At 42.7% G+C, this 12,416-nt stretch overlaps 1 protein-coding gene across 1 annotated transcript in view; it reads left to right on the forward strand.

Moving 5' to 3' along the window:
* Positions 1–423: 423 nt before the first annotated feature.
* arhgap24 (Rho GTPase activating protein 24) overlaps positions 424–12,416 on the forward strand; it is a 55,419-nt gene continuing 43,426 nt past the window's right edge. Inside the window, exons 1-2 of the mRNA XM_031859994.1 lie at positions 424–890; positions 9,145–9,369. Of these exons, the coding sequence (XP_031715854.1) occupies positions 9,160–9,369 (210 nt within the window). The 5' untranslated portion in view covers positions 424–890; positions 9,145–9,159. The remainder of the gene's footprint in view (positions 891–9,144; positions 9,370–12,416) is intronic.

A 12,416-nucleotide genomic window follows, 5' to 3' on the forward strand; every position in this document is an offset into this window, starting at 1 on the left:
GTATACGACATCTTGAAGACGCTTTAAAACTGGGGCAGCTTTCTGTGTTTGTATGTGAAATTACTCACAGATGATTTATGGGGAAACTCATGATTTATATTCCACAATATGAACTATAGGAAACTTTGGGAATTTCTTGGCTGTTAACATTTTGAGAAGAGTGGAACACAATGTGAGAGTTTCAAAAATTGCCAGTTGCTTGTGTGCAATCTGAAATACAAGAGAAATTCAGCCGCACTGCTGGAGCTGCTCAGTCAGAGAGCTCTCATCTTGAGACTTCCTAAAACATGCTCACACACACACACACACACACACACACACACACATACTTCCCCCTCCCTCTCTCGTCCCTCCTCCTCTAACCAACATACACAGTGTTCTCAGACTGAGTGTGAGTGTCTCACCAGCCAGGATGACTGGAGGAGTTGGGTCTGCATAGGCTGCAGTGTTACGGGAGAGTGTGTGTGTGTGTGTGTGTGTGTGTGTGTTTGTGTGTGAGTGAGCGCATGTGTTAGTGTGCATGTGTCTGGGAGGGACTCCTGCTGTAACGCTGCCCCGTGTGTGACTGTGCTGACCGTGAAAGCCATCCTGTTCTCAGCGGAGACTTTCTCAGCATGCAGATGGTGTGAGCAGTCAGGGGAAAAGTTTATAACGGCTCGTCTGAGCCTCAGCTTACTCAATCCACTCTGCATACACTGAGTTGGTTTAGTGTGGTGGTGGTGGTGGTGGGGGAGCAGCAGCAGAAGCAGCAGTTGAGCTGAAGTGCAACTTCTCGCTCGCGTCTTAGCAGGATCTATGTTGACTGATTACCTGACACTGGATTGGATACCACAGGTGTGCATCACCACACGTCAGAGCTGAGGGATTCAACAAGGCTGTGTATTTGAAAGGTGAGTCTGCTCTTTGAGTTCCACAGTAGGCTTTTTGCCTCTGAGGTGTTGTCATATATCACTTTGGCACGGAAGAGGAGTGTGAAGATGCTGTCGGCAAATCGTCTGACTCACTGGTCCAAATCTTAGAGGGGTTGATTGACACTTTAAGTTATGTAATTCGTATTCTAAGCAGGTATAACTGGAGCATGAACTTCATATCAAATTGCAGAAGTAACACCACCATTCTCAAGCATATAGCAGTGTGTGGTAGTTGCGATGACGTTTGCTATGACACTATGGTAAGAGATACGTCTGGGCTTTTGATGACATGCATACTTCCAAACATTTCTAATGGATTTGATCACCAATGGTTCGTTTAATGTGATTTATCTCCACCGTGTAGCGACACAACTCCTCCAGCTGTGTCGTAACTGTCCTGAGATTGGAGTAGAGATGCACCAGAGGAAATAAGTTATTTATAGATGTGTCACACCTGGGTGGGCCTGCTGGGGATCTGAGAGACATAGAGAGAACAAATACTCATTGCTGCCATCTTCATCTAAAGTGTATTAGTTTCATTGTTAGCCTGAAGCAGCATAACTGAAACACCGACTTACTATAAGTCACGTGAGCAATAACTGTTGGACAGCTGGATAGCATCAATTTTCTCTACTTTTCAGGGTAGCTTTTAGTCATGTAATTAAAATTCAGTGCACTCATTGTGCTGCTGCTCTGTTACACTAGCATTTTGTAATTCTAATACAGGACAATAAAAGGATGGAAACGAAAAGGTGGTTGATGAAATGGCAGGGAGGACAGAAAAGACATCTCTGCAACTTGTTCCCCCCACCTGCCGTGTTAATGGAATGGGACGATGTGAAAGCAAACAAGGCATGAGCTGAGGTAGAAGCGGGGAAGATATGATGACCCCCGAGTGCCAGGAATGTCTGCAGTGCACAAGCTGTGCTGCTGGAAAGACCACGGATCAGGTTCCCCGTGTCAGCTGCTGCACTCCACCTTTTCCGCGGTCTAACTCTGTGATATCTGTTTATTGAGAAGGAGAGGAAGGGATGGAGACGAGGAGGACTGAAACTGCAGCAGAACTGGAGTTGAGATGAAATCAGTCTTTTCATTTAACTTTCCGCCGGAGTGAATTAGCGTGAAAATGTGTAACTACTCCTTTAACATTTGCTAGTTCACAAAGAGAATCCATAGTAAGGTGACATTTATGAAGGTTAAAATGCAGAGTCAGCTTTCCCCAAACTGCAATAACAGCAACAACCACTTCTGGGGGAAATGACTATGATCACAGAGTGATTTTCAGTTCGCCCTCTCACTTCGTGACCGGAGCATCTTGTATCTTGTTTTGTCCGGAAGATACGCCCCTGTATTCACCTTACTGCACGACAAAGGGCAGCCACATCAGCGGTATCGTTCACTCAGTTGTAGCAGTGTGTCAAACACATGTAGAATGAGTCAGCGGCCGACGTGAAGGCTTCTGTCCCGTTTCTCCACAGGGCCGCTGCTCAGTTTACCAGACATACGGTGACACATGGCGCGGAGGAAAATGGAGAGGGAGGGGCGGCGATGCTAGTGATGGGGTAGCGAGCGTATCATACCAAAAGGGTTTCATTGTAGACTATGAAGGGGGGGGGGGGGGGGCACATATGGCGTCTAAATCTGTGTGGAGACAAAATAGACACTGACTCATCACGTTGATTCACACAGGAAAGCCAGGGAGTTTACTTGATGTTTCAGCAGCGGGAGGGAAAAGGAGAATTTATCTCTGAGAACCAATCCTTCTGTGTTTGTGATACATTACATCGCCCGCCTTCCCCACCCGTCTGCTCTTCCTGCTTTCATCCATCCACCTTTCTCTTTGTGACTCACAGAGGGTTGTGTGGGTTAGAGACCGATGGTGGACTACCCCATGATGAAGGATATAGCTTCTCAGATCGTGACCTCACTTCAACCCCTTTTCAGCATCGTAAATCATAACAGACCTGACTTGTGCGTGTGTCGGACGGATCAATGGATAATTTGTTTTTTTCATGTGTGTGTGAGTACTTCCATCTGTGAGCACTCAGAAGCCCTTCCTCTTTCACATCCTATCCAACGACTAGCACACCAACAGCACGGAAAGAAACATGCCCTCCTCTCACCTCAGTGGCTATTCAGCAGGAGTCTAACAGAAGCAGACTGCTCTCGAGGTAGCAGCTTTGCTAGCGGAGGGTTATATTTGTCTTTAACACATGTGGGTCATTGAGGCCTTAATGTGCAGACTTTAAGGGGCAATGTTGCTTCGGGTTATTAAAAGGGTTGACATCAGTGGCTAGCAAATAGAAGTTCATGTTTCCTCTGTTGCATTTGAGAATGAAATGAGAATCCCTCTCTCTATGAATTGAACACAAACTTTGTCAAATTTGATCTGAATTAGCCTCGGAGAGATGGTCGCTAATGAGACCATCTTTATGAGAATAACCGGTAGCACTGTTTTGACCCTCCATCTTGACTTTTTTGCTCAATGCACCATTGACCTTTGCATCATCCAAGAAAGGTTGGCACAGGCTTTAATGGCAAGCACCGGGCCCAATGTGGAGTACAGCAGCTGCTGAACATGCAAAAAAACTGCAGACTGAAGACGGACAGATGGTAATGTGGCATTGTTTGCCACATGTTACAGGACAAGAATAAATGTCTGCTATTCATCAGTGAATCATTTAGCCTTCAGACGGAAGATTATTTCCATCACTGTGAACATTGAAAACATTTATTATGATCACAAATTGCACATTACTTTGAGTTTTTCATCCATCAACACGTTTTGGAAAAAAATGTGATTTATTAAAAATCATCAGCAACAGTGATAGTCCCGAAGAGCTATTGTCCAGGTTAACGTTAGCTAGCAAGTTATCATTTCAGCCGATGAATCAACTCTCTGAAAGGACGCATTGCTCCAAAGATTACTTAAAATGTGCATGATGTCTGTAAAATTCACTTAGCACATTCATGTTTACCATTTCGGCCTGTGGTGGTTTAGAGCAACCACAGGATGGGAATCTGAGTCGGCTGAGTGCAGTTTTCTCTGGACAGAGCGCTCCGTTGCGGCTGTTTGTGACCGGCCACTTCCTGTGGTCCCAGAAGATTTCCTGCCACTGTCCCTACCCGACACCAAATTTTTTTTTGCAGTTTGGGCAACAGTCTATAAAGTCCCAACTATGAGAATTGAACGCTCTTCTTTATGCAGGCCAAACTGTAGGATTTGGGTAACTCTGTTGTATTTTTACTCCCCCAAAAAAACCTTCCCTGGCACAACTTTAATTTCCCAAAGGATGAGCCAGACTCAATATCCTTTCCTCCAAAGCAGCTCAATTCAAACAAAGACGTGTCAAACAGCAGTTCAGGCATTCTGTGTGCGGAAAGCTTCAGCACTTTCCTACATGGGGAACAAACACAAACCTCCTGATGCTGTGAGACAAGTCCTGTATGGACAAGAAGGTCTACATTTCATAGATTTTACAATGTTGTCAAACTCCTCTTCTTGTTCAGATCTCTATCCTTATTTCCTCTGTGTACGGGTATAATGTTACTCGTGATGCAGCCAACATATGGTGCTTCTGGCATCAATTACACATGAGAAAAAAGACTTCACTGATGTTTAAAGGTTGCTATCGCTGCATGCTGAATTATCCCGAACAGTTTATCATGCCACACCACCCAACAAAACCCAGAACCCCCATTTTTATCATGCGTAGGTTCATCATCACAAGTATCAGTTTACATCAAATGGCTGTGTCACAGGAAACAATCTAAAAATAATTTATCGTACAAGTGCCTTCTTGGCTGTTCGGAGAAAATCTTTCATCACTAAAGACACGTCCAGTAGCTGTATTTTATGGGTGCACTGACAGATGCATATTTTCAAAGCAGCAAGAAGGCGTCCTTGATCCCGAGACGGCCTGGCTCAGCACCCATTTTACTGATGGCCACAGACTGACAGAGAATACTAATACATGTGCCAAAATGGAAACAAAAAGATCTGCACCCCTCACAGAAAAGTCACACCATCCATTTTTTTCTTTTACTATTTTACTCTTTTTCATTCCATTGCCACAAAGCCGCAATTACAGTGCATGCATGCCACAAAAGCTTAGGGGGCTGATTCGTGACTATCTTCGTGTTGTCCTTTCGAGTGTGTGTGGTGTGTGTGTAAGTGCGTATGTGTGTGTGGCTGTCTGTGCTGTATACTGAGCCGTTGTTTTGTTTTTTTTGTAGTGAAGGTCAGGGTGTCTCTTCTCACTGACGTCTCTTAGTATGGTCAAAGTTCTCAGACGTGCGGTGAGAAAATTCTGGGATATTCTTGAACTGAAGAGACATAATCAAGTATTAGGAGATAAGAGCAGATGGTAACGTAGAGCGTTAATTGCCGCTTTGGAAATGAAACGCTCCATCATGCTGCCACGGTCATTTTTCTAGAGATCAGACTTGATGTCATCACCAAAGTTAAAGAAGAAAATTGGGCTCCATGTCAATCTCTAACTGTGTTTACTTCATCCCAACATTAGTTCTCTAACAATTTTGAATACACTTCTTGCTTAGTTAGTAGTTTAACATACATGTATGGATATTTTTTAACAAGCATCCTGAGGCATCTGTTTTTAAACAGATTCCACTAGAAATCTTTCATCTGTCTTGTAAAGTTATAGTTCTTTGCTTTAAGTGTTCCCTTTTCAACCTCTTTGTTATGATGAGGAAATGTTATTTTGCAGACTGAGGCGCAAGGGACTGCTCACACTACTAGCCGCACACATAGAGTGCACACACCTGCACACACAGGTGCTTTACAGGGACACAGACTACACCTCTGGGAGGATGTTTTCAATGTGCTGAATGGACAAAAACAGTCTAGTAGTGATGTGTTCTTGCAGAGACTTTACAGTTGCATCATAAATGTGCTTACAACCATATCTGGCATCTTCAGGAGGTTCACTGGAGAATTGTCTGCAAAAAGAATGGCATCACATAAAAGCCAGGTTTGAAAAATAGATCAGCTACCATGACTTTAGCCCTGGTTGGGTTGTTCCTCACACTAATCAGGTACATTCATCTATAGACACATCTATTTGCTTTACTAACTAGCTCACTGGGGGTGGGGGCAGTTAATAAAATGCTCCTTTTTCTTTTCTTGTTTTTGGCAAAAAGTAAACATCCAGAGTGCCTCTGTATCGCTCAACCCACCCTCCTCTACTTACATTAAATGTGTCAGTCCTGTTCCCAAACCAGCTGCGAACGGTGTTTTATAGTTACGTTGGAGCATTTTCTCTCAGCTTTGGGGTTCAAAAAAAAAAGGAAAGAAAGACAGGAGAAAAGTAATTGCGACTGTCTGTCACCCACTTTTTTATATAGAAAAGTGGGTGTAGTTTGTGTGTGGGGGGAATTAACCTGTCTTTTTGCCGACATTTAATTAATGCAGGCAAACTTTTAGCAAGATATTCATACCAAATCAGTTGTCCTTGTCCCTGTCTGGTGCCAGGCCCAACTACAGGTGCAGCTTTATTTAGCAGTCCTGTATCCCCATCCCCATCCCCATCCCCCTACTAATGGACCAGACATATTCCCAACTGAAGAAGAGGTGAGCAGCATTGTGCTGAAAGTTGGTAGTAACTCATATTTTTGTAATGGTGTTATTACAAATGGGATTATATTATAATAGCACATTTCTTATAGATTTCACTGTTTGCAGAATGTTGCTTGCATATCTGCACAGTGTTATATTTTCACAGCTCACCATCACTAAATTGGACCGCAAGAGAGTCACAAGCCTGCAAAGGTAGAGTTATTTAAAGTTTGAATGAGTCAATGGTGGAGGTGTGGACCAAAGTGGTGGACAGACCGATCCACACCACTTGCTTGCCCAAAAGACCAATAGTGAAATTAAAAAGTCTGATATGTCTTCTCCCGTTTGTCATCTTCCAGTGCCGCTTTGAAAGCAGTTGCTTATTTCACCATAGTTAATTTTCATATCGTTCATAAAATATATGATTCATTCAAGATTCATTACTTCATGGCTGTTGTAAACACATCATTTCCCTATGATTCTGTTTCGTGATATTCCTGTTGAACTCACAGTGGGAACATCATATTTATAATGAGTAACTTTCTAAAGGTCACAATTCATCATGCCGTTCCTGCGTGGGCTAAGAAACACTAACTTTTCTGCTAATCTTTTTCTACTTGTCTGTTGATTTATAGATTTATAGATGATTATGCTTCCTGTCCCTGTGTGGCAATTTATCACCACTGGACTAGACCACAGTGTAATGCACATTTTAAATAGTGTTTCTACTCTTATAGCTCCAAGTTATTCACATTGACAAACCCCTGAGTTATTTACCATTTCACATTTGTAGCAGCACAGGCCAGTCCTAGCAGTGCTGTTAACTAGGCCCTGTGCTGGAGGCATGAAATTGTAAAGGGGCTGTGGCACCAGATTGGCAGCACGGCAGGTGACTCCATCAACGGATGGCGTATCAACCCTAGACTGTGATTTATGCTGTGTGTGTGTGTGTGTGTGTGTTAAGGCTAAGAGACTCACATGTGTAAGAGGCAGTAGGGATACAGAGGTTATTCCCTCTAATATAAGTGTTAACTGCCCACAAAATGAAGAATTTTCCGTAGCTCAGATGAGAACTTTCACCGCTGTTGTAATGAAAGCACTGCACACTTTTTTCCCCTCATAGATCCAGCATTACAGTGGCGCAAAGATGATGTAGAGAAGGACAAAACACTATTAGGTTAATGCAAAACAAGTGAAAAGCTGCTATTTTTCTTCAAGCAGAGTGGTGAGCGTGTCTGTGCATGCACATGCGTGCAGGACCCGCTTACTTGGACAGTGTGCATGGGACCAGAGAAAGTTTTGAAATCGCAACAGCAGCCCTGCTGCACTTGCCCCACTGCTGCCTGGAACACTGCTGGGCTGCATCTGGTCCTCATCTGGACCTGTGGGCTGTTTGGACTTCCACCAAGGCAAGCTCAGCCAGAGCCACTGACAACATGGCAATGCTTAACGCTGACAGTGGCAGTCCGTAGCAGTGGTAGCATGTGTCCCTTAATGACGCAGAGATTTAAACATCTATTATGCGTGTGGAAACAATACATGTACGGTGATTTAGTGCATGCACGGTGTTGTTTCTGAGTGCACTCATGTTTGTACTGTATGCATATGTGTGAAGGTTTTATGTATAGCCAAGGATATTTGTGTATGAGTATGTAACCGTATAGTTACCCCTGTTGACGTGCCTTTGAGCAAGACAACGGATTAATACCAGGAGTACTGTTCTTTAGGTGACCACTCGTTGACAACTCGTATTGTCTTATACCAACAGGCGACACAGCGACAGCAGTCTTTTCATAACTTGGTGCTTTGAGCTACATGCTAACGCCAGCATGCTAATATGCTCATTTTGACAATGTTAGCAAGCTTATGCAAAGCAAGCTTAATGTCTATCTGGTTCATGGTCATATTTGCTATTGATAGCACTAAACCCAAAGTACAACCCACTGCAAAGTGCAGTGGTTTGACTAGGGGCTGGGGTGCCTGTCAGAGTTTTTTTAATGCATCAGTCAACCCTACAAAGCCTCTCAGTACATGACCCCTTGAACAACAATCAACCAGATATGAAAAGGCACCAGCAAGTTTAAGTTTATAGTCGAAACCGAAAATACAAGCATGAATCTCAAAAAGAGCACATTAGGTCCCCTTTAACAAATTAATTTTAGTTGCTTAAACATAACTATACATACTTTACCATACAGTATGACTCCAGATCAGATTTCATCACTTGAATATTAAATATCTGTCATATTAAAACTTCAAAACAGTTAAAAAGATCGAAGGGTTCAAAGAGACTGAGAGACAAAATGCTACACAGAGACGAGAAAGACTTGCAGGCTAAAATGTGTAGGTGGGTGACTCAAGATAAAAGAGATTAGAGATTTGGTCTGTGGTCTTGTTATCTGGTTTATGAATTCCTCCTCCCACACTTCCCCTTCTTTTCCTGTCTCCTTGCACTCAACACTCAGTGTACCTCAAGTTTCACAACGCCCCATGATCATGTCTGTAAAGAAAGCATTTACGAATTCTGCAGCATCTGTTTGTGATATGTTGCATTTGTTTATCTTATGTTCATATTTTGCCTACTTGGAACTTACAACTTCTGCAAACCTAAACACATTTCTTTGCTTTTTTTTAATTTAATTTTCTTTTTTACAGATTAGAGTCACTGCAATGGACGACCAGTGTGTGTCCCACGGCAGTCCCCAGCGCAGTGGAGGTCAGGCCAGCACAGACACCCAGAGGCAGGGACGGCTGAGTGTCATCAGGTGTGGGTGGCTCAGGAAGCAAGGGGGTTTTGTCAAAACATGGCACAGTCGCTGGTTTGTTCTGCGAGGGGACCAGCTCCACTATTACAAAGACGAGGAGGAGACCAAGGTCCTGGTAAGGCTGCAAACACACTGAAAGACTGAACTCAACTGATTTTGAAAGTATGCCATCACATACAACAAATTTCACTGACTGCCGTGTCTGTTAACAACAACAATTATTAAATGCCAAGTCCTTTAATCATGCAGGAACATACATAATGGAACATGTATTATTGTAATATCATTTATTCATATTAATTCATTGTGCATTATCAAATACCAGAAGTAAGTAAATGGAATTACACAAAAACAACCATTGAGTTTGGGCTGCTATACAACTATGTACTGTCTCAACAAATGAATTTAATCTCTTCTGAGCTGATCAAGCTGGCAAATTGATGTGGTTCCAGCAGTCAACTCACTTGTTAGCTTATAAAACAGGATGAACGTGCAGACATTCACTATGAGCAGCTGATCAGATCAGGACGGTGCATGCTGCAGGGGATAATATTTGGGAGTCGTTTGGCTCCCATGCACTGTGTCGGCTGCTGCACCTGTTCCTAGTCAGGCTATTTGATTTTGAACAAGATAAGCGTGCTTGATTATTGCCACACGGAGACACAAGAGGGAAAGAGTAACATCTGGACACAAAGCCCTTTGCCCAGTCCAGGAGATGGACAGATGTTAATTAGCCTGGCATTCATTGAAGGTTAGGTAGTCCGGTAATTGGGGCAAAATTCGTATCATTATTAGAACTATTGATTCCACTGGACATGTCCAGACATCAGTTTGAAACACAGAAAAAATGTTATTACGGAATATGTTGAAGTTTGTAAACCAAAAATATATTTCAAAAATATGTTTCATATCAGCCTCATGACATTCTTGCAGAAACGCACAATGCCTCATGGTTAACGTTGTGAAAGATTGGTTAGGTTTAGGAAAATAAATCATGATTTGTGATTAAATTAAATGAAACGTAATATAACAACGTAACTAGTGTCAATAAATAACAAACGTCCTTAGTGGACTTTCTTAGGTAACGTAACGTAGCAAGCAGAAAGTCCTCGTTGACTTTTGTAATCATGGTATTTTGCGCAGATTTAGATATGTATATATGTTTTTGTAAATGTTTTGCCCATCACATGGAAAGAATCAAGAAACAAATTCAGTCACTCTCAAACATTCAAAGTGCCTTGTCTCTGAAACAACGGACATGGGGGGGGGGGGGTTTACAGAGCAGATGCATCTCACAGCCAAATGAGAAGAAGACAAGATCTAACTCTGATCAAATGAGTCGGGTTGCTTTGACTGTGCGACTGTAAGTCAAAGTAAACTCTTGTGAGCTTGTTGTCACTGAAGTCAGCACACAAAGCTAGCCTGAAAGAAGAAGAGGAGACAATGAGTGATGCACACAATAAGGCCGTCTCTAACGTTACTGTAGCCGGGCAGCCTCTCTCACTGAGCATGTGCAGACCGAACAAAGAGGCAGACAGACAGACTTTTCATTCTCATTACAAAGAAAAATCACAGACATGTGGAAGAGAAGGGATAAATGAGTCATTTTTTTTAAACAAACTGGCAAAGTTGAACTTACAACTGGGACTCAGTGAAATTAGAATGTGTTGTCATTGATTTATGTTACTTCTGTTTTAAGGCTGCTCGGGGATCAGTTGGCTGGGATTAAGAGTCGGGGAGCCAGGGACTAACTCAATACAGATTACAAGTGATATTAAAGGAGTAGTTCATCTTGGGGAAAAGGCTTATTTGATTTCTTGCAGAGAGAGATGATGCTCACAAGTTACAGTGTGATTTTTGATTCAAATTTATTCGAAATCAACCTACAGATTTGAATAAATTAGCAGTTAATTCCTGATCACTGGGGACTACCCAGTTATTTAGAGTGTCACCCTTTTGCAATAGGCCCTTTTCACAGCAGCCATTTTGACACGTGATAGCAGAGTAAACACAGGTGTGACTGATCAAATTAATTATGGCCCCATTCTAATTAGCGTGTCACAGTTGTTCCAGTGAGCCAGCATGCACAATACCAGGAACCTGACCAACCTAAATGGATCAGGGCCATAATCAACGTTATTAATTACACCTGTGTTTACCCTGCAATGACTTGTCAAAATGGCTGCTGTGAAAATAGTGGAAGCCAGCTGTTTCACACCAGAAGCTCTGTTCTTTGTCTGCATGAAAAAAAAAAAAAAAAAGAATACACAGTGGACCAAAACCATTTCTAGTATGTTATCCACCCAAACAATGTCCTCTTTTTCCAGAGGAATCTTGAACACTTGAGCACAACTGAAATCTTCATTCTGCTCCTCTACCCACACATCTTTGTCTGGCTGACTTCCCAGCATGCTCAGCTCAGCCAAACCCAAAGCCACACCAGCAGCAGAAGTCTCGCAAGGTTAAAGATCCAGACCTGAAAGCGGGCCACTGGCCAGATACGTGGAGAGGAGATACTCTTCACTGCTATTTCTGGGTAGCTCCGGTTCTTAAGTTAAAACAGGAGCACCAAGTTGTTTTGCCTTAATTGTTGGTGCTGTGAATATCCTGAGGGAATGATGCAAATGATGTGGAGCAGTTCTTTATAATAATTTACAGACACTGACAGGAAGCAATTTGTTTCCCTTTTAAATAGTCTTGCCGTCTATATTTACCCACCCAGAAATATTGTTCATTAATGTCCCTAATGTACCTAACTTCAGCTACTCTTTGATATTTTGTCTATTCTCTCCTACTTATAAAACAAAGCCAACATAGATTTCAGAATCCTAGAACTGCTACTTTTTGGCAGAGAAAGGTACATTTGAATAAAACTAGGTCAGGCACATAGCAGTGCGTTCAAAGTCTTTAAATCTTTGTGACCTCCAAAGCAGCGCAGCATGGATATAGCTCAAAAACAACACCCTATCAAGACACGGTACCCAGCACGGTACAAGATTACTAGTCTGGAGTTTCCGACGTCCCGACAGAAAGAATACGTGCAGGACAAATAGGAGAGAGAGCTGAAGTTGTTCCCATAACCTTTAACACTGACGTTCAAGATCAGGGGACCCACCGAGGTACATCTCTTACCTCAGCGTGTGTTCAGTGGAGTTAAATCTC

The sequence above is a fragment of the Anarrhichthys ocellatus genome, unplaced genomic scaffold, assembly GCF_004355925.1.
Source record: "Anarrhichthys ocellatus isolate YVR2014 unplaced genomic scaffold, GSC_Weel_1.0 scaffold23, whole genome shotgun sequence".
Lineage (NCBI taxonomy): Eukaryota > Metazoa > Chordata > Actinopteri > Perciformes > Anarhichadidae > Anarrhichthys > Anarrhichthys ocellatus.